We start from the raw sequence: 23,097 nt of genomic DNA, 5'->3' as shown, positions 1-23,097 counted from the left end.
CCTTGATTTCATGCTGTCATGACAACATCTTGATATTATCCTGTCATATCAATACGTATGCAATGTTACAAAAGCAGCCTACCTTGATATTTTCCTGATATTATGCTGCATACACCTTGTCAGTCAATATTGTGGCAGCCTGCTGACAGCATAAAGGGAGTAACATAACAACATTGAGGCAGTATTAATGCAAGATGATTTTTCTTGCATGTCAACCTTTATGCAATACTGAGGCAAGATATTTTGCTTACTGGGACAGTCTGATGCAAAGTTTCCGGTTTATGCTTTTTTGTTAATGTTTTCCTTCACAATATGCATCCTGCCCGGTAAACCTTCAACCACGCGTCCCACATCAACAGCAAAATAATAAAACCTTTTTTTTTCATTCGCTACATCGCTAATAGCTCTGTGAACAGGGGCACCCCAAGCGCCATTGAAATTGTTTTAGGGGTGAGAGGAGTAAATGTATCTTTTTTTTTTCCTTTTTTGCGGGTGGTGGTGGTCTTGTCCTTTAGGGGGGATCCGTAGCATATTCGAGAGTTTTTCCATCATCCATGGGGCGGGAGGGGGTATGGGCACCCCTGCTGTGTCAATATGCAGAAAATTTCAGGCATCAAAGCCTCAGATTATTCATTTATACTCAGATTTAGACTCAGCGCTACCTAAAATGTTGCTAACCATTTTCATAATAAATATTGTTTGTTCACTATTATATTACGAATTTTTCCACTGGAATAATATTTTTGGTGCATGATTTATTTATTTCTTCATAATTAAACTACTTGCAAAACTATCTACTAGATGGCAGCATTAATGATGAATTTCGAACAATTTTCGGCGACTGATATCCATGGCTGTATTTAACCGTTTGTCTCTAAGTTTGTTGTTGATGTACACAAAATCTTTCGAGCACATGTAAAATGATGGAGACTGATGCAGATGATGACGAAGTCGTTTCGGAGGTACTATAATTAGTCCTTTAATTTGATTTTTTCGATCGCAAATAATTTAGCTTTATAAAATCTCGTTTCAATCTTGAGCCAAGATATGATATGTTTCAGAAAACGTAGATGATTATTTTACTTGCGTCGTAAGATTGCTTGTGTGTTTACATTTTACTCATGTTTTTTTTTTTTTTTTTTAAATTAAAGGTTGATGTGTTCCTCTCAAAGCGCTTGGCAGAAACTCTTTATGTGTTTCATTACCCTCATAAAAGTTCTAATATTCCAAATGATGATGTGGAATGCCTATCAGCTAGAATCAAACCCAAGCAGCAAAAGGTTTCATATTTTTCATTTGTTCACTTTTCTTTATTCATACCACTTTCAAACTGTTATGGCTTTAAAATCCGATGCTTATTTTATTGGTATTTGATGTTTTTATAATGTGCTCCGATGTTTATCTATTGTTGTCAGATAATTTGTTTAAAATATGTAAGTAAGTAGTGAGGAGATTATTGCTAATTCTTTCATTCTTTTAAGTCAAACAAATTACTTTTTCATGTTATATTTATTATCTTCATGTGGTGATAAAACTTGTATAATGGAACCTGTAAAAAGGTGAATATTTATAGATCAGTTTTATCCTCATACTTTTTGGCCTTTGTTTACACTCTAAGTGCACTGACAGTCCATTGGGACCAATGTGTTGATGTGTGTTGCAGTCTTTATTGGTCTAATACAATGATTCCCAAAATGATGCATGAACCTCTAGGAACCCACTTTAAACTGAGAGGGATCCATGCCACCTAGTGTTGTGAAATGCTCTGGTATTTATAAATTGAAGCATTTGTCCAAAAATACAAATACAAATGTGACGACCAGCAACAGGCTCTGGGCCCAGCTAGGCTGGTCGTAGTCAATTAATTAGTCCCCAATGAAGATCAATGGCCCTCTTAAAGCTATCCACTCCCTTGCTCATTACCGCCTCTTCCGGTAAGCTATTCCAAGTGCCCTAGACCCTACTAAAGTAGTAGTTTTTCCTGATTTCCAAGTTAGCCTGAGATTTAAATAGCTTAAAACAATGATCCCTTGTCCTGCTTTCCCCACAAAAATTTAACCCATTTACATCTTTCATTTTGATAAATTTAAATAACTGAATCATGTCCCCTCTGACTCTCCTTTGCTCCAGGCTATACATGTTAAGCCTATTAAGTCTGGTATCATAATCTAACTCTGAGAGTCCCCTTACTAATTTAGTTACCCTTCTTTGAACCCTTTCCAATACAAAAATATCTTTCTTCAGATAAGGCGACCAAAACTGAACAGCATATTCCAAATGAGGTCTTACTAAACTCCTATATAAAGGCAGAAGAACTTTCTTAGATTTGTTTGAAATAGATCTATTGATGAACCCAAGCATTTTGTTGACTTTGTTACTAGCAATACAAAGGCTTTGTTACTAGCAGCCTGGGCAGTCTGCATTTGTTTTGTTCTTTGATGTTGATTATGGTCAAACCAGCAAATAAATACATTGATATTTGATGTATACCTCAAAACTCAAATTTTGAATTGGTAGCCAATGGCTACCAGATCCTCACAAAATGGTAGCCAAATCTCAAAAAATGATAGCCAAACTTTATTTTAATTTAAATTATTTAATTTATTTTATTCCGTTTATTTATTTAGTATGAGTGTATATGTCATTGGCGTAGCAAAGAACGTTTCTTATAAAATAATAATTAAAAATAAATAAGTAAATAAAAAATATTAAAAAAAATAAATAAAATAAAAAGCGAGCTAAAAATAAAAAAGAAAAAGAGGGTTGAGGAAAAGTTTTGGAGGAAGGGGGGAATTGAACTTGGGGAGAACGGGCACCCCTACCCAGATATTATTTAACACATCTTTTACAAACTATAATCTGCATTAATTTATCTTTAAGCAAAACACATCACGATAAAAAAATAAATAAATAAAAAAGATTATTATTATTATTAATTTTTTTCAGCTTTCAAAACTTCTAGAAACATCACAGCTTTCAACCAAAACACGAGTTAGTTCCTTGATAAAGAAAACAACAAAATACCAAAAACTTGAACAGAATGTAAAACCTAAACCATTTGCGATTCTACAAAAATATTTTTTTTTTTTGTTTTTGCAAATGCATGCAGAATTTTATAAAAATGGAAGCCTGGGTGTCAAAAAAATGAATAAATAAAAGGTAAACAATATAAAACAAAACGAAAAAAACAAAACAAAAAATGAAATAAAAGATCCAGCAGAAGAAAAAAAGGGTTTCAGCCGTCTTCTTTCCACCTTCTCTAGACGCAAGGGTGCCATTTTTTTATTATTATTTATGTGTTTAATAAATACGATTGTACTTCTCTTTATTTATTTTTGAACACACATTTTCCTCTTCTAACTGGTGAAAATGGACAATCTACAACGCCGCGCCATTTTGAAAACGCGGGACGCCATTTTGAAAATTTACCGCGAAACTTAAAAATAACAACTTTTTTAAGGAGAAATAAAGTAAATAAACGGATATATCCTCTCCTCCAGTAGGTTTTATATTTTAAAAAGAAAAAAAAAGGAAAAACAAACAATATGATTAAAACAAAAAATCAAAAATCTTCGAAAAGAAAATTTTTTTTAGCGATATCGTTTTTACCTTGTCTCGGTGAATTTTGACTCAAAGGTGCCATTTTTGTTTAATCATATGTAAACCAAATGTACAAGATTAATTCTTTTCAATTCTTTTTATTTCGGAAAGGACATTTTCGTCTTAACTGGTAAAAATGAACAATAACAACGCGACGCCATTTTGAAAACGCGTAGTTTAAAAATACTTCAAAACGAAGAAATAGCCATTTCTTAAGGAGAAATAAAGTTGAAAAATGAATTTAAGATCAAAAAAGCATAATTTACTAAATTGGTGTATGAAATTTGTCTATTTTTACGATCGCGTGTAAAGAAAGCCGAGTTTTCGAAATAGAAGTTTTGTAACGAATTTGTCGTGATTGCGATTTTTGTTTTCTATTCAGAACAAGAACACATAGCACAATTAGCCACACTTGGACAATACTCCCACCCCCCCCCTTCCCTCCTTCACCCCGGCGATACGATAGCCGAACTTTTAGTGGACAAAAGAATTTGGGAAAGGTCATATGTCAAGACTATAGGTCAGGAAGGTTGCATTGGCGAATGGTAGCCACATTGGCGACTGAAGTGAAAATAATGGTCGCCAAAATTTGAAAATTGGTCGCATTTGGCGACTGGCGACCGCGAGTTTTGAGCTTTAATTTGATGATACTTTAAACAAAACATGTAACAAGTATCTTATGTTTTTTGCATTTAAAAAAAAAAGTACAGTAGAGTCACAAAAATCGGAGATAATTAGGGCTCATGCTATCTCAGATTACCGAAAACTTGAATAATTTTATAAGTATTTAGCGATTAAAATGATGCATCATTCTGACAGCATAAGTGCACCTTTTATTTCCTTGTAAAATGAAAAGGATATATTGTCTTTGCAAAAAATCTACTACTCGAATTTCAACCCAAAATTTCCACTTTATCTCTAGAGGAACCAAAAACTACCTTTTGACTCCCTGAATCCATTATTTTGATGAGTTTCGTCATAACATTTGTATGCATATATGTGCATATGTATGTAAGTACTTAAATACAGCTTTTTGTGGTAGACTGTAGCATAATACAAAAAGTTTAAAATTACAAAAATGCTGTTTGTTTGTTTTCTGTGGCAGAACAATGTCCATTTTATGCCCTTTTTTTCAATCTCGCAATCTCAATAGCAATCTCGAAAAAATGTTAAGTTTTTTATTTTACTCAAGTAACTATTAATTGAATATGGAATTAACTGTTATGCTTTGATAGTATATTAAAGCATGTATTATTCCCCAACAGCATTATTTTTTGAAAACTTTGGTTAGCTTGAAAAAAAATTAACGTTACGCATGGGACATTTTTTCAAGACTCGCCCATCAAGTTATTGTCTCCAACAGTTGTGTATCCAGGATTTCATTCCAAAGGGGATCCAGTGAAATTTGCATGTACTCAAATTCAAGTTTTCTTATGCATACAAGCATACGAATAGGAAATATATGTGTGAAGAAATGAACTTCTTTGTTTTCAGAGAGTATTTTCAGAGAGGGTCCAGTCGACCCTCCCCTTATCTATGCCACTGTCTCCAAAGCATCTCTTAATCTATCTCTAGTAGTTAACAGGCCTGGATCTGCGTACCCGCAAACCCTGCAGTGCAGTGGGACCCAGGTCCTTAAAGGGCCCAACAAGTCAAGAATTTAAAGAAAATTTTTTAAAAAGATAGCACTAATTCTTATTAATGTTACAAATATACACTGTTGGCCTCTAGAGCCCCTACACATTTTGTTGCAGAGGGGGCCAAAATTTATTGAAAGTTGTATTTCATGATGAGCAACCCACCCTGGTATAAGATAGCTAAAAAGGTGTCAATCAAGCTCTACAGAGTATCATGGTCCCTCAGCACTTCCATCACTGCACAAATCCTTTTTAGGGACATCTAGAGAGAGGATGCCTACCGCACCGGATTTTCTGAAGCTCTTAACCGATTCTCATCGAAAGATTGAAACCGTTATTAGCTAGCATTTGACATTCATAAAGACATGAATGTATTTGAGGAGGAAGTTTTAAATGATCTTGCGAAGAACACAAAAAAAAAGGGGGATATAAGATTAAAGTAAAACTAACAATAAATATTCTGTGCATTTTCCCACTTTCTTCGTTTCATAGTGATATCAATACAAATTAATTGTTTTTACGCAATTTCTTTGAATGAATAATTACTAATCTGTAGAAATTCTTTGATATTGAATAATTACGCATTGTAAATGAACAGAAAAGAAAGCAATCAATTTTCGATTTTGAAAACCCCTCCCAGAAAAATTTTCCGGTTGTCATTGAATATTTCATGCTACTTGGCAAGTGTTGTTGTTATCGACTTCTCATTACCTGTTTCTTACATTCTTGAATATGGGTAAAAAAGTGTTACAGTAGCAAAATATTTCAAATTTTAATGCACATTTTTTTTTTTAGTTTTTTAACATATAGGGGAAAAGGGGGCACATGTGAGCACGGGGCACATGGGAACATGGCATGTTTTACTAGGAGTGCAACATGTTGGGGCACATGTGAACAGCTCCCATATCCTCTCCACAAGTATAAATATTAGTTTTGGCTTATTATAAGTGTTAAAAGTGAGGAAGAGTTTATAATTATTATTTTGCTGCTATCATTTTGTAAATTTATTGTTAATTATTATTACATAATTACTAATTATTTATTTTATTATTATTATTTTTTAATTCGTTTAATTACAAATAGTTGGCTAAAAATTTAGTGGTATATATTATTTGCAAGGAAAATAAAGACAAAATATTTTCCTTTAACTAAAAGCTGAAGTTTAGAAAAATTTTAAAATTCATCATCATATTCTGTATGAATCTTAAATGCACTAGACAAGAATATACTTTGCATAATAAAATATTCTTTGTATTGTTTAGTCTTATAAGATTTTTTCTTGTTGAGCCATTGCTATCAAACTTTAAAATTTGACATTCAGCAGAGTTCTATAATTCGGAAAAAATATTTTCACAACGACAGCTACTGTACAATTCAAACTGTCACAGTATAGGTTACGAACTCTTGAATGTAATTAGTATATACGTATATGCTTCAATATAACGAGTTTTTCGTTTAAATATGATGCTCCTCCTTCATTTTTCATTCGTGTTAACATGTGCCCCAAGCTTGTTCACATCTGTCCTCCCATAGGGGCATATGAACTATTGGGGACATTTTTTAAAAATTCCATAAAGTATAGATATAATATTTTTAAAAATCTGAAAAATTTCATGGCACAAAGAAAAGACTATTCAATTATGGAGACCCTTTTTCTGTGAGAAATTCAAAATATTTTCTAAGAAATTAAGAAATGAAAAAAAAAAATGTTCACATGTGCCTCCTTTTCCCCTACTTCAAAATGTAAATAAAACTCCTAGATTTAAATGGACATGAGACTCATTTTCGAGAGTCAACTGTGGTAATTTAAATTAATGATGTCTACAAATATTGATGGTTTTTCAGGAATTTGGTTCTGAGAAAAACGATTTGAAACTGAATAATACATTCTAATGATACATACTGTTTTTACTTGAATATTACATTCTAAATAGCAGTAATAGTGGCTAACATATTTTAAAGCAATTTCATGTAATTAATCATTGATTCTTCTTTTTAGCTTGAAATGGAAATAGCCATAAATACTCATTCATCCAATTATGATAGAAGTAGAGGCGAACAAATGGCAATCAATGTTGATGGCTTGAATCCTACGGGTGATACTTATTTTAAGAGGTATGAGTTTAATGTTGTAATTTCTATTCATGTAATGTTGACTGATGGTATAATGATCTAGGATAGGCTTTTCCTAACTGAATGCTGCAAAAGAAGGCAAGGGTGTCTGTCGCAAAGGGCCCATAGTAGCAATATACAGAATGGTTATCTTTTAAAGTTAGGATTTCAAAACACTCCAACTTATAAAATGATGGTCAGAATGAATATTTCACTAGAATAAGAGTTCAGCAATGGAATTTGGTTTGGCAAAAGAAGAAAAAAAAATGTTCCAATCAAGATGGCCATGTTGCTATAATAAATTTGATTAAATGCGAACTAGCAATAGAACAAATCTTTTACTTATTTTTTGAAGTAAAATTTCATTTAAAAATCAGAAGCTATTTGCTACTTTTTTCTATCACAGCTACGTCTGCAATGAATATGTAACTTCTTAATAATTACATGACTCCAAAGCTGCAATGTAAACTGAGGCAGCGGCAGCAATCGCATCCCCCCTTTTTTTTTGTTTCCAAACAAAATTCTATTTTGTCATAACTGTTTTAGTAAAATATGAAGTCACTTGGACCAGAAGTTTAAATAAATTAAAGCATTTCAAAATCATACACCTTGTATTTGTATATAATAGAGATAGATAAAGGTGCCGTGAAAAAAACTCCCAATTCCACAAGCGGTGCCGTAAATCAGAAAAGTTTGGAAACCTCTTGCCTGGGCATCTTCAGGCGAGTTAAGGTATGAGGCAAAAAGGGAGTAGTTGCTACTACAAAATAAATACTATTACAGTAGAATACCTTTATAATGCCGACCTATATAATGCAATTCTCTATAAACCACACAACTTTTTAGATGTAAACAATAGGTTTTGCAGTTAAAAAAACCCTTTATTCCACTTTGCAAACATAAAAATTCTTAGGCAAATTAAATTTTGCTCTTATTTGCATATGATTTACAAGAGATTTCAGCAAATATAAGTATCTGTTAAAACAAAGAATTACTTACAAGGGGATGGCATGAACTTATTTCCCAAAAAGTAATTTGGAAATTGGTTTTTATATATATCGAGGGCTCTGAACCCAATGATAGAGATCTATTTTTTGCTTCTTTCTTATTTTTGAGACATATGTGATTGAAATATAGCGTATAATGGTATGTTTCAATGTCATACATCTCGGCGTCTTGGACAGGATTCGGTCAAGTTTCTAGCATCTTTTAAATATTAGAATTAAATTGGGTCTTCTTCATACATGGGCACTGAATTTAAAAGAGGAATTAAAAACAAATGAATGACCAATGACTAGTAAAACTCTCATAAGCGTCACATAGCTAACTACTGTGACTTGTTGCATTGAAATATACCTTGATATGCTATATTTCAATTTCGTATTTCTTGAAAACGTGAAAGTTGCAAAAACTAAACCTCTACAACTGAATTCATCACCCTTGATATATTGAAAACCATGTTTCAAATTTCTTTCTAGAAAACACGTCCATATCATCTTATTGTTAGCTTAATTTGAAAATTTTCTTTGTTCACATTATGGTATATAATGATTGCTGCATTTTTATTTATATTTTTTCTTTTTAATTTCAGTTCCTATATGGATAAATGTATTCTTACTGCCAAAAAAGCTGGTTCACCTGCAGATAGATATGCTGTTGGCTTACTGAGAAAAGGTTAGTTTATTCATAACAGTAACAAAATGCAGTTTTCTCATAGCTGAAGGAGTTTTCTTGCAAATGGTGGAGATTGAGAAAGAAGGAGTGAAAAATGTGTCCAACCCACATCATTTTTAAGATAAATTGTGAAATTCTTACTTAATGTCTTGTGTAAAAATGTATTTTAAATGCTCTTATGCCTACTCAAGCTCATAGGAAATTAAATTAATTCATGTTATTTTTTTTTCAGGGTGAGGAAGGGGGGGGGGGGGAGGTGGCATGTTTTCTTGAAGATAATATTTCTTTCATAAAAAAAATCTCCTAATTTTCTACTCAGGCTAAATTTGTTGAAAATTTCTGCTAAAATTGTAGCTTTTCTCACTTCTTTTGTAGACATCTATGTTAGTACTTTCTGTAGACATTCAGGAATATCTGGATTCTGGAATAAATTTACTCCTGCAATGCATTGACAAACACATTATGTAAAGTTCTGTCTAAAACTAAACAAAACTACTTTTCCATGTACTAACATTAAGTAGAACAATTTCTATGAGGAATGTGGGGTTGGAACAGGTATAAAAAGTTTTAAAATTACCTATTTGAGTGCAATAATTTCAAAGGCATGATAACTGCTTATATATATGTTGAATTGATTACTGTTTCATGTAAAAACGGTCTTTTCTTAAAAGGATATTTTAATATCACTTCAAAAAAGAAAAGCAATGGGAAAGAAAAAGTTTTGGAATCCTGTATTATTATTAGATATATTCAATTTCTCTGCTGTGTATCAGTGACATAACCAGAGAAAACTTTTGGGGTGAGAGGAGTTTGTTTCACAACCATTTGTGGAATCTTCCTGGTGAGTCTAGTTTTGTTCTGTTGTTGAGTCGAGTTTTATCCTTTTGTTCCATTTCTTTATTCATTTTTCTCTTTTAGTACTTATTCTGTCATCAGTATTTGTTTGTTTTGTTATCACTATATGTATATGCATTCATACATAAATTACTGTTGCGATAATTAAGTTTTTTTTTCCTTCCAGATGGTCTTCATATCACGCCTGTGCATTCAATTGTGGATTTAAAGTCTGGTTTTACATACATGGATAAAATAGATGCATTGGTTAAGAAATCTTTTGCACAAGGTACATATATCTTTGTAAACTAAGAATTTGTGAAAGTTTTATGTATTCTTTGTTGTCAAATGATTCTTAAAAACAACCAAAAGCTGTTTACAATATTCATTTCAATGGAGTATGTAGATCTACCTTCTGATAAGATTTATATTTATAGTGGTGTAATATGAAAACAGAGATGCAGCAAGAGAGAGGTTTTCAGCGATCAACTCCCATGACCCTTGGTTTTAAGCCATTTTGCCAATCATAGTATAGTCACGTGCTAAGCTCAAAAGTTGAATCGATTATTTCAGAAAGGGCATAAGTCCAAAAATGAAACTTTTCAGGATTCAATAAAAAGTGTTTATTTCATTCATAAATGAACTAAATTTTACAAGATTTTTTGGGATCTAACTAAATATATGATTATTACGTTTCATTTTGTCACTGAAATTAATTTTTTTTTTAAATTTTGACTTATACCCTTTCTGCAATCAACAACCTGAAAGTCTAGTTTAGAGTGATGAAAATGTAAATATAGTGAAACAGATTTAGTTTAAACAGATTTATGATATTTGAAAATTATATAACAAAGTGACAAAAATAATTGGTGAAGTCCATAAGCATCAAATCATTATTTTAGGAAAATACATCTTGTATTTTTATCTTTCTCTCATCTTGTCTTTGTAAAGTAATGAAATCTGGAGAAAAAATAATAGTGAAAAATAAAAACTAGCAAACTGAGAAAAAAGCAAAAGTTTCATATGTGTGCAAAACTATTCTAACTCTTGTCTAGTTTTGTGGACCGAGTTCGATGTACATATTAATCTGATTGTGTTCAAATTTGCACTGAGTAGTCATCTTGGTATCAGTTATTTCTTCCTACATTGAAAAATTTCCCTTTGTACTCAATATTGGCATAGTTCAGCTGACAAGCATTACTTTGCAAGTGTTGCTTTGCAGTATGCTCTTAAAAACCGTCAATAAAATAGCGAGCCTGAAACCGTTTCTTTGTTGTTCTATCGAATATTTAAACAGCATTAATGTTGAGAATTGAAAATTTTTCATCCCGTAGAACCATTTTTCTGAAATTCAATTGGAGAGATAAGTCCTCTTGACTTTATCAGTTGCAAATTTCATTCATTTCAACAGATTTGATGGTGAACCTTCATGTAATTTCAGAATGTTACTCATAAGAGATGAGATTTCACATGGCAATAATTTGTCATATCTGTTGAACATTGTATTTACTGTCACAAAATCCGGTCGCTAAGGGCAAACAAATGTCTTCTCAGAGGAAAGTTATGAGCTATCCTGTTAAATTTATTCAGTGTTTTTTTGTAGAAAAAGTCTCCTACAGTGTTGTTCTACCAGCGTATACCTCACTGAAAAAGTACTATTTTTTTACAGTTGCTAGAGTGATGTTGATAAAATCCCCGAGAAATCCGCAAATTTTCTTCCAATACTTTCCTCCTTTACCTCTACCCAGGCCCAAAATTTTAAATTTCTTCAGGGAGAGGGAGGGGAAGAAGGTAAGAAGTGTGTACTCAAAGCAAATTTTATTTGAAAGCAATGAAAACCATGCCCACTTAACGAATAATAATTAACTTTAAAATCACCTGACCCCCTAAATAATGACCCTGCCTCTACCATAATAAATGCTGGAGTAAAGGTATTATATATGTTTTTACTGCCAAAAAAGAAAAAAAAATCTATGCTCTAGTTTCCTTTTAAAACTTGTGCTAATCTTTCGCCTTTTACTAAAGGCCGAAAAATCTTGCTCTTCTATGATCATGCCATATTCACATTGCGTGCATCTTGCTTGCGCTTTGAGAACAGAAACAGCATAAGTCCTGGTCTTTATGCCCTTTCTGCACTAATCAAAAATTGTGGCCCTAGTGCTTTGTTGTTTCACTATTCACTTCCCTTCTATACTAGTCTATACTAGTCTATGTTTCTACATAAAAATATGGTAAAACCACACCTAACTCAATTTTGTAAGAAATGGCATTTATGCCCTTTCTGTAATAATCAATTCAGTTGTATCTGCACCTTTTATAAAAATAATCACTTGGTGGTTCTTTATAACGTGTTTTATGGTCATTTGTGAATGGCAAATATTATATAAAAATTTCTGAAAAAGTGGAATCTGAATGAAATATATGGAAGTGTAATACTTTAAAAAGCAGTTTCTTGTTTTAAGTTTGGCTACTGTTGTGCTATTTTTGTAATATTACTTTTATGCTTAGCCTTGACCGCACAGTATATCATAGAAATGTAACGACTATTACGATTGCCCCTCCCCCAAAAAGTTAAATTCTGTTCATGCGAGTAGTTGAGGAAAATACAGTTTATGATTGATGTGTAAGTTTTAGTCTAAAGCTTTAGCCCCAGCAGCAGAATTCATTTCTTTAGTCAGCGACAAAGATTAAAAAAAGCCCAAAATTGCAAGGTAACCAACATTAGATTATTCATAAAAGTTAAATCAGCAATGAGAGATGAGTAAAAATAACACGCTAAACTCTTAAAACTATACGTACATGCTACCTGTAGATTATATTCCTGGAAATGATGCAAATTTTTGTTGCTGGTATCTTATTTTTTTTTTCCTCCTGGCTCTAACTGATAAATAGTCTGTTGACTTTCTCAAGAATCTGCAAAATACGGGGCAGAGTCATACTCTTTCTGCTACTGGGGATGGAGTTAATAAGAGCATTTCATGGGTCTCAACAACTAAATAAGTTCAAATTATTTTAAGCTTTCAGTTTTCCACTTTCTCCATAGTTTTCAAAAGTTCTTTTCGTACCTTGATGTCATTTGACCCCAACTCCTCATGCTCCACACAGTATATCATTAGTCTTACCGATGTAAGTGGTAAACAGCACACATAATGTTTGCAATATTGTAAAAACAAAAACAGTTAAAAAGATGACAGAAGAAGAAATATACAGGTTACAAATTTAAGTAGCAAGCATATTTGCGGAAATAAATTTTTTATTGTTTTCAAAACTAGATCCAACAGTGACAAACCACAAAGTATCAGCACGCATATATGAAAACAACATAACGAAAACACAAACTTTCAAGAAAGTTAACAAACAAGATAAATACGCAGCTTTCAAATTTAAATGACAAATAAAATTACGAAACATTTTAAGGTTATTAAAGCTCTCAACAAATGAAGATAAACTAAATGGCCATGTCTCTTGGACCTGAATAATTATTACGAAACAATTAAACCTGTTCTAGTTTCAGCTTTCTGTCCACAAAAACAAATACGGTGATTTTACAAATTAAATTTAAAGATATAACTTTTTAAATTTTGCATGTCCTGTGGGAATCTGTGTCAACTTGAAGTTGGTAAAGAATTCCATACATTTCATAAATCGAAATATAGTAGGGAGGAATCTTTTGGTCCACAAAGCTTTTAGTGCAGCCAAAAGCTTACATTCTCTGCAGAAACCCACGTCCTAATGAATGCTAAATAAATAGCATCCCTTTTTAACAACTCACATTTAAGTAAAACAATGATAAATATTCAAAAGTGATGATAAATTTTTGCTTACTACTGCTTGATTTTAATTTTTAAAAAATGAAGAATGCATTTTCTTGTTTAGAAGAGGAGGAAGAGGAAGAAGAAGCTGTTGCCGTCACTGTGAGGTTTGAAGGACCTAATGCTGAAAGAGAAAGGCAGATGAGGCAAAAATCTTTTAAATACCAGCAACAGAAAAATGCTACAGAACCTTGGATTAATGTAAATTACCATCCTTTAGGGGTAAGTTGAATGTTTTTAGATGGTATTAGTGCAAAAAAACTTAATTTCATTTTCTAGTAAAACATGAAATTTCTCAATATTAGCTGGATGCAATTAATATTGCATATTTATTTCTCACGAATTTGTTTTCTTCTATTCAAATATTTTTTTATTGGCTGTAATTTAGCATTAAAATGAGGCATGATTGGAAGAATAAAAGAGGGCTGAGTGGATTGCGTGTCTCACTGTGAAAGGTACACCAAGAACAGAGAGATTTGTGCAATTAACTCTTATAGGTTTTCAAAGTTTTCTCCATACTAAAAATTGCTTTATCAAGATCTTATTTTTGTGAAATAAAAGTACTGTAGGTAAAAATTCATATTCCCCTGAAAAATATTTACTTTTTACTCATGTTCAGTTTATATATTATTTGCAGAGAAAGATTATTATAAGTTAAGCTTTAGAAAAATGGTTTTGTTTTTTTGTGTGGGCTTTTATCCTGAAATATGATCAAATTTTCAAGAAATGTTTTTGCAAGCATACCTTTTAACACAAACAACAGATCAAGGTCAAAAGGCTCAAAAAGCTAACTTCTTTTTCTTGAAACTTTTTATTTATTTATTTATTTATTTATTTTAGCTGTAGCAGAACAGATGTGCATAAAATACTCTATTTCTCAGATCATCACTTTTTTATATTTGATCTGCTTTCTTTAGTTGTAGGAAAGAATTTGCTTCTTAGGAAATGGGATATTAATAAAGTGTTTCATTTTGTAAAATGCTGCCATAATATACGTTTAATTCTAAACAATCAGTTTGCATAATCAGTTTTTCACCAGATAATCAGTGAAACAGAATGTGTATGCCAATATGACTTTTTTTAAATCAAAAAAGACTCCAACAAAGACGTGTAAATTTGAATTTTAAGTCATAAAAATGCTCTTTTCTACATGTTGATGGGAAATTTCTCCCTATTTTTTCCTCTTTTATGTAAGTCTGATTGTTGAACATGAGTCACTTGACACAACTTTTATTGTTGATGTATATCACCCAACTATTTAATACATTAAACTGCCGAGGAACCGTTCTAAATTCTAAAATTCAGTCAATGTGTTGATAATGCTGCTATTTAAAAATCGATCATAGTGAGATGCTCTGCTTTTTTTCTAATTAAAAAAATTCTTTTTCAGTCTTCTCGCTCTAAGATGGAATATGAAATGCTCTCTTGTTCATGTATGTATCAGGATGTGACATCCAGTTGTGTTTCTTCTGAAGAGTATATGAAAGTATTAGTTCCTGAAGCTCTTCGTCAGTAAGTCTTTTTGTTGCCTTTTTATTTACAACAGATAACATGAAGTTTGTTTTGAAATATAAGAATTAAAATCATAAATGACACATTTTTCACTTGCTAATGAGTCTGTGTCTGCTGTTATTTAAAAATATATTGATCAACTCTAAAATTACAAAAGATCAAATTTTTGTATGCATGAAGAGATAATTTAACTAAAGCAATAGTTTAATAAGTTACAGTAAAGTAATAGTAAAGTTAGTAAATGTATCAGCAAACTTCAGCCTATCCCTTGATCCTCTTACAATATCCCTAGTTTCATCTTGGTTCAATTAACTTCATTTGAATTTGTAAATTAAATAAACAAATGAATGAAAAAATCAAGCTTTATTTGGCATAGTAAGTTTTACTATACTTTAGTTTTTCCTACTGCAGGATTCATTTGATTTAAATGACTGCTTTCACTTGCATTATTCCTCAGATGTGTATGTACTGTCTGTCTTCCTTAGTTGAGACCTCGTGCCATATTGTGCATGCGGCATGCGTCAGGTCTGCTCTGATTTTAAAAAAATAGGGAGGGAAACCAGGAAGTAAAAGGTGCAAAATAACGTGTTCAGCAGTTCTTCCAAAGTAGCTTTGAAAAAGACAGAGATAGAAAGTGTGATCAGAAAGTGTCCATTCTCAACCTATCGCCCCTTTTTAAAATGGCATCCATCACGAGTGCTAGTCTTTGCTTTTGGAAATGAACAGTAACTGTTTTTTGTTTGTAAAGTCTCCTTGTTTGTATGTAGAAAGAAATGTATACCCAATGGCACTGGGATGAGCCTAGTACATAATGAATATTTAAATACTAGAAAATAACCCATCATGGTATGATGGGGGCAAATTGCCTTTTTATCAGAGAGAGTGTCTTCAAATTTGACTTGTTTTAGTAAATATCTGTACCTCAAAGCAAGACTAACGTAAGTCACATTTACACTATGTTTCAGGAGAGAGTGAAAACGTTAGTTTACTGCATCCGAAGGTTGGTACTTACGCTCTTATAGAACTGGTCAAGAAATGTACACGTCTATTAGTTTTCAGGGATTCTACCTTTTTAAAGCGAAATTACACAATTTTAGGTGCTCTAACAATGAAATAATGCCCTCACGCCGATCAATTATAACCTGTGGTTTTCTAATGAAGTAGGAATTGACAGACATAAGTACATCCATTTTATCATGAGTTTTATTATTGGTGATGTCAGAGCTTTACTCAATCAGTGATTTTGGTTATTTTATATATGTTACGGCCAAAGCCCGAAATCGGCCAGTTCGCGAATTGGCCAGCCAATTCGCGAACTGGCCAACATTGCTGAAAACTTACCGGCCAAAGCTCGAAATTTTCTTCATTTCGGGCTTTGGCCGGCCAATTCGCGAAGTGGCTATGGACGATCGGCCAAAGTACGAAAAAAGAAATGAGGAGCAGACTGTTTTACACAATTTAAAAAATGAAGTATTTTGAAATGAGTACTTCGATGTACTATTTTTTTCTAAAGTACACTTGCTTCAAAAACGAGTTCAAATATATGTGATACCTCTTTGTTGAAAAGCTTGAAATGCATAAAAATATCTCGTGTTATTCTTCTCGTATTTAAGCCATGATAGATATTATTCAGTGAAAGTACATGATGTAACAACGTGATAGCGTAAAGAAGTACATTTGCGCCTTTCAAGTGAGCGAATTATATCTTAAATAAATGCGTTGTGTAAAGTGTGCGAATGCAAAGGTAAATGAAATTAAGGACGATCGACAGTCTTTTTCTGCTCCGTAGACTTAATTTTTAAGATCCTGGATCACATTGTACCAAAAAATATCGCTTCAAAAAATTTTAAATTATTTTGGAAAGCCTCCATAATAAGGGCTCATTAAAACAAATAAAAAGCGAAAATAGTTGTGTTGTTAATGTTATTTAAGGACATTTCTTTAATGCCGCTTTTTGTCAAACTTCCCCTACAACATGTCCTTATTAATACTTTATACATAAATGTCATTATATTTATTTTAATTTTCTCTTAGCATTGTTTTTTCCTTTATAAAACAGTCCAAATTTTGTTGAATCAATATTTCGGAAGAGAAAGCAATCTAGAAAATTAAGCATATTTTCCTTACATTTAGGAAAGGTTGTTCTTACTGTCATAGTATTTATTTTAATTCTTTTTTTTTTTTCGAACGTTTTCACGCATGTTTTACTGCATTTATTTTAAGGCTGAATTGATTGCGTGTATTTTAGTTGGTTTTCTCTTCGTCTTGCTGTATTTGCAATGCGAAGTTTTAATTCAAAACTTTTACTTCTTGAGGATGCGGAATTCATTTATATAATTTACGTTGCGTATATTTGAGCTAAATTCTTTTTTCTTCTACGGGGGATGGATAAGCGAGATTTTCCTTTGGTTCTAGATACAATGTGTTTTTATTTACCTTCTCTGCGAGGAAGGCGAGAGAGCGGGATTATCCTTTAAACGCTTTTGTAAGAAAGGTTATATCGCTAATCGACCGGAGTTCGCTTCGCTTGCAAATCGATTGGATAACGAAGCGTGGTAACTTGGCGAGTTTGGAGAAAAAACTACATTCTATTAATTATTTTACATTTTAAAGCAACTTTTTATGTACTTTAATGTCTTTTTCATGTAGCAAAATATTTTACAATTGCAGATTTTTTTTAAAATAGATTTTCTTAAAGAGTATACGCATTTCAGTATAAGAAAATGATTATTTTGCATCAGAGATGGGAGGGTGGGGGGGATTTTGATTTATTTAAGAACCTTCCTTTAAATTCTAAGCACGGGAATCGTCATGCGGGTATAGCTTGTAATTAATAAAAGTACTCTCATACTTTTCGAAATGGCTTGTCGCACCAACGCAACGGTGTGAATAGACCGTGAGTACAGACTAATCGCATGGACTCAGCGCAAAACGTGCTAAATTTCCCATCTTTGCTATCTCGTTTTTTAATTGTCAATTCTACACAAATGAAAGCAGAAAGAAAAAAAAACATTTGCAGCTTCTCAAATTTTAAACATTCTACTTCCAATAAAGCATATTTCAAGAAAAAAAAAATCAGACATAATTATTTAATTAATTTCTAAATGGAAACAAGTTCATATTATTCGTGCAATAAGTCCTTTCCAAAACGTGTGTTGCCGAAGATTAAGTTGCTATATTTGGATTTTCATCACTACTTTATAGCTAATTTTTTAGTCATGACTGATTTTGGCTTGGAGATTTTCTCTGAGATGTGGTTTTGTAGAAATTCGGGATTCAGAGGGATTTTAAATAGAACCGATTTTAAATGGAATTCTGGGGAGGGGAGCACACGCTAAATTCCTTACTTGTGATTAGGTTTGGTTTCAGAATGAAAATTATATTTAAAATTTGTGTCACACACACTGAAAGGTTGAGAAACACAGCCTTAGGCTTAACCTTAGCTGGGACCGGTCAAGTATTATGTAGGCAGAAAGGGGAGACTAAGGGCTGCTTATTTTCTCTGACAAGGGAAGTGGGGTCACAAAAATTCTTGGGTAAGCATTAAATAATGAAAAACAAAAAACGTGGGAAAAGAGCATCCTGTGACGCACAATATGGCATAAAATCTTATACAGTCGGACCTCCGTATATCGAACTTCCACATATCGAAATTTTCTATATATCGAAATCCCAGCAAATTTCTATGTTCACTACATAGAAAAATTGTTTCTATATATCGAAAAAATCTCTATATATCGAAATTTTTTTCGAGACATTCGTAGGTTTTTTTCCACTTTAGACTGTTTGTCTTATGAAAAATGAAGGTTAGCGGAGAAAACTATAGTCACTAAAGGTTGTTACGAAACTCATAAGGAATATGGGGTTCAGGGGTATGTAGATAGGGTCGTTGTTCCGTTCTGGAGTTTTTACATTCCCTCAAGTTTATTTCAAATCTTAGTTGCAACCAGTAACACTAAAATCAGTTTCAAGTTATCCCTTTTGTCTGTTGATTATCATTCCTAGTATTTTTAGCTTCAGTAAAAATCATTCAAGTTAAGTAGATTGATTTTTTACTTTTCTCTCGATTACATTGTTAAAACGAAAATCCCCTATTGTGGCGGTTCAAGTTGAATTTCCGAAGAATGAAGGTGTATGAAGGAGCAAAAATGTAATTTCTGTTAAATTTTTAATTATTAACTTTCATTTAATCCGATGCTCGTTTAAATTAGCAGTTGGGTTTCATGCACGAAAATTAGTTTTAATTTTAATGTTTTAGGATATTTTTATGATAAAATAAGATTGTTTCTATATATCGAAATTTCTATATATCGAAATTTTTTCCGGCAATTTGCTACTTCGATATATGGAGGTCCGACTGTATAAGCAAAAAGGGAAGGAGTATAGCGCATGCTTATTTTTTCTCACAGGGTGGGGGGGGGGGGAGGTACAAAATGAATAACATAATGCCTACACAATACTTGAATGACACTTTATTAGCGATCGCATGTAATTTCAACTGAAAGTATTCACATATAGAAGTGAAAATATCAGAAATACATACTCATAGCTCAGTCGAAGAACTAACACCAAGAAAAACGAGGTCGAAGTTTAGAATATCTATTGTCACGACCTTCACAGGGACATGGTTGCACCCTCCAAGCCCAACGAGATGACATCATATCAGCCTAGTGGGAAACTAGGGATCCGACTCTGTATTAAAGTACTATAAATTTGACTGGTTTTATAGAGGGAGGCGGGTCTGGTGGCGAAACTGACAAGGGACTCGATTTGGCTCTCGAGGGCCCTGAACCAACCCTTATTTTCTAGTTTCTACCACTTGCACGCCGCGCCGTCACACTGGAAGCGACACATGCGTCGTTTACCTGTTAATCTAAAATATTTCGTAATCATTTCGGACTTTGGCCAAGAATTTCTGGCCACTTCGCGAAATGGCTAGCCAAAGTAGAAAATGCAATATTAATTGCAAGTATTTCGGGCTTTGGCCAAACCTCTTGGCCAATTCGCGAATTGGCCAGCCAGTTCGCGAACTGGCCGGACTTCGGGCTTTGGCCGTAACATATATATATATATATATATATAGTAAAGTGTGTAACACACTTTACTATATTTTCAATACATTTAACTACTTTAGCTGCAACATTGCGCTGTTTAAATGTAGAATATTTTACATCAACTTTGATCATTATATATATATATATATATATATATATAAGGATACTACTGTAATTATCCGAATTTCCGGAAGAAAAATTTATGTTTACGTTGATAATTTTAGGTTATGGTAACAAGAATGTGGTAAGTATAAGTACATTAAACATCCGCTTTTCACTTCTGCCCATTAATGATAAAGCGTTTGCATGACACTTCATTCAAGCATCACACCTGTTTGAAACAGAACACAATGAACAAATACTTTGCTAAGAAATGATGTGAAAAATTATTTTTGCATTTTCTAATGTCTTGTAAACAGTTCTAGTCCGGATAAAGGTAGTTGTACTGTACTTAAAATGTATATGATTTTTATTACAATGCATATTGAAGCTGATGGCACTTGATACTTTGTCATTTTCAGTCAGATATAATAATTTCTTGGTCTCTTGAAAGACTATTTATGGAGATTTTATCATATGTCAAACCAGTTCTACCGTTGTATTATTTTTTTTACTTGGATACTAAAAACTAAGACAGTTGTAAAATTGCACATCCCTGATATTTCTCTCTAAATTTGTATGGTCAATATCCTTAAAATATATTTAACTTCTATACACAAATATATATTGGTTTTACATGCAAGAAACCAACCGCTTCTTTTTGTATCATCACTAATAGCCTTGTTTTTTGCATGGAGCAAAAGAAGAGCTAAAGGCATTTATTTTGTTACAAAAATTCACTTTTTCTCATTTTATGAAAAAAGATATGTATGTTCAAAATTGAAGTATCCATTTGTGTATTATTGCTTTTTTATAGGTCAGGATTTCATGCTGCTAAAGCTGAAGAATTAGCTGTTCTTGCAGACAAACCTTTATCTGATCAAATTAAACATTTACTAATTAATGGTAAGCTTTTATTTTTTCATTACAAATAAATACATCTGTACAATCAATCAAGATTAATTTTAAAAAAATTAATAGATAATTTGCTTTAAAACTGAATTCATTTATTCTTTAGGAATAAATTACTGTTGAAGTTTTTTCTTCCTAATTAGTGATATGGATCAGGTAAATACCCAGCGGGTAGGTAAATATTTTTTGGGTATTTACCCAAGGCCTGGGTAAATACCCAAAAACTGGGTATTTTACAAAAAAAAAAAAAAAAAATGCAAAAAGTGAATGGGATTTTTTTAAAAACAAATCTTAATATGAAATAATTGGTAAAACTGATACATACATATGTATTACATAGTTCATAATATTTTTTTATTGAAAGACTTGATAAAATTATAAAAAAAACATATCGTGAACCAAAGAATCTTTCTTTTCAATGTCATAATTGGAGAAGTATAAGCAATTCAATGATGAACTTCAGGATTTCAAAATCACAATCTAGGTTAGTCATATTCAAAATGGAAAAAAAAAAGGAAGCATGAGGGATGTTTGGAAGAATAAACTGAGAAGTTATTAAGACTATGATGTTATTAATTTAATTTATTGCTGTTTAAGTGATAACCAGGCAAATATAGAAACAGTTTTCACATTAATAAGCAAAAATAAATAAATAAATAAAAACAAAATATTGTTTTCTGTTGCCTTGCTCATTTGCATTTGCTCCCTGGTACTTCATGATGAAAATTTATTCAAACTATTTTTATTGACATTTCGTTATATTTTTGATGTCATGGGGGGACATATTACCAGGCTATAAAAGACTAGGACCTTAAAAATTTGATATTTGCTTTTTTTTTTTTTTTTTTGTAACCAGTTAAGCTTTTTATTTTTTATAGAATGGCTTTTTATATCTGAAATTTGGCTATCAACATTGAATGGGCATATCCAGCACATTTAATGTGAATATCATATTAGATTGCTAAGTTGTTTCACGCAATAATTCTTTAAATATGTAATCAAAATACAATTTTTTAGCAAAAATTTATTGTTTTGTATATGGTTGGTTATATATAGTGGAATATACATACTGAAAAGTATTTTAGTTGAACATAAATTTTTGAAATAAATACCTGGGTAAATACCCATTTTGGGTATTTACCCGGGTATATACCCTGGGTATTTACCCCTAAAAATAACTACCCGGGTATTTTACATCACTATTCCTAATTGTATCCTTCTTAACCTGTTTGGTATGGGCACCTCTGGATAAAGTACTCACCTTGAAAGCATTCTGATTAACTGCTCTCAAGGCAGACAAATTGTGCTGTTAAACAAAACTAAGATTTAAATTATTTTAAAAAAATGTATAGGTTTAATGAATTTTAATTAATCTAATGTGTTCTACATTATATATAGGACAGGGAGACTATTAGAATTAACTTTGAAGCATTTTCTTCATTACATTTTCCTTAAAATTACTATTAAATAAGTTTTAGAATAGTAAAGTTCTTGATTCACTCCAAACAAATATGTTCCGAAAATATCCAAACAGCCATATTCTATTACACAACTCACTCAACGCATTGGTAGTAATAAACTTTGATACAATGATATGTGTGTGTGTGTGAGCATATATCTTTTAAACATAGTCTTTTATAAATGTAATAGTATTTCTATCGCTTTTATTTTTTCTAAGAATAAGAAAAATGTTATCTCATTTGAAAATGACTCATTTATTTATCACATGTGTTCTTAAACTGTTAAATATAATTTCTGTTTTGCCATTTTAGGAGTAAAAGAATTGCTCAATGATTCACAAAATATTTGTTGAATGCTAGATAAACTCAAAGAGGATAAGTTAAACCTCCA

The 23,097-nt window shown here is 32.0% G+C and overlaps 1 protein-coding gene across 1 annotated transcript in view; it reads left to right on the top strand.

Annotated features, from left to right (window-relative positions):
* Positions 1–882: 882 nt before the first annotated feature.
* The window catches only part of LOC129221956 (DNA-directed RNA polymerase III subunit RPC5-like), a 42,132-nt gene continuing 19,917 nt past the window's right edge, over positions 883–23,097 (top strand). The window contains exons 1-8 of the mRNA XM_054856352.1: positions 883–962; positions 1,152–1,280; positions 7,237–7,352; positions 8,941–9,023; positions 10,045–10,146; positions 13,734–13,891; positions 15,060–15,181; positions 21,152–21,240. Coding sequence (XP_054712327.1) covers positions 921–962; positions 1,152–1,280; positions 7,237–7,352; positions 8,941–9,023; positions 10,045–10,146; positions 13,734–13,891; positions 15,060–15,181; positions 21,152–21,240 — 841 coding nt within the window. The 5' untranslated portion in view covers positions 883–920. The remainder of the gene's footprint in view (positions 963–1,151; positions 1,281–7,236; positions 7,353–8,940; positions 9,024–10,044; positions 10,147–13,733; positions 13,892–15,059; positions 15,182–21,151; positions 21,241–23,097) is intronic.

This window comes from Uloborus diversus, chromosome 5 (assembly GCF_026930045.1).
Source record: "Uloborus diversus isolate 005 chromosome 5, Udiv.v.3.1, whole genome shotgun sequence".
In the NCBI taxonomy this organism is placed as follows: Eukaryota; Metazoa; Arthropoda; class Arachnida; order Araneae; family Uloboridae; genus Uloborus; species Uloborus diversus.
The sequence above is the reverse complement of the archived record's forward strand: the minus strand, read 5'-3'. Positions and strand labels throughout refer to the sequence as shown.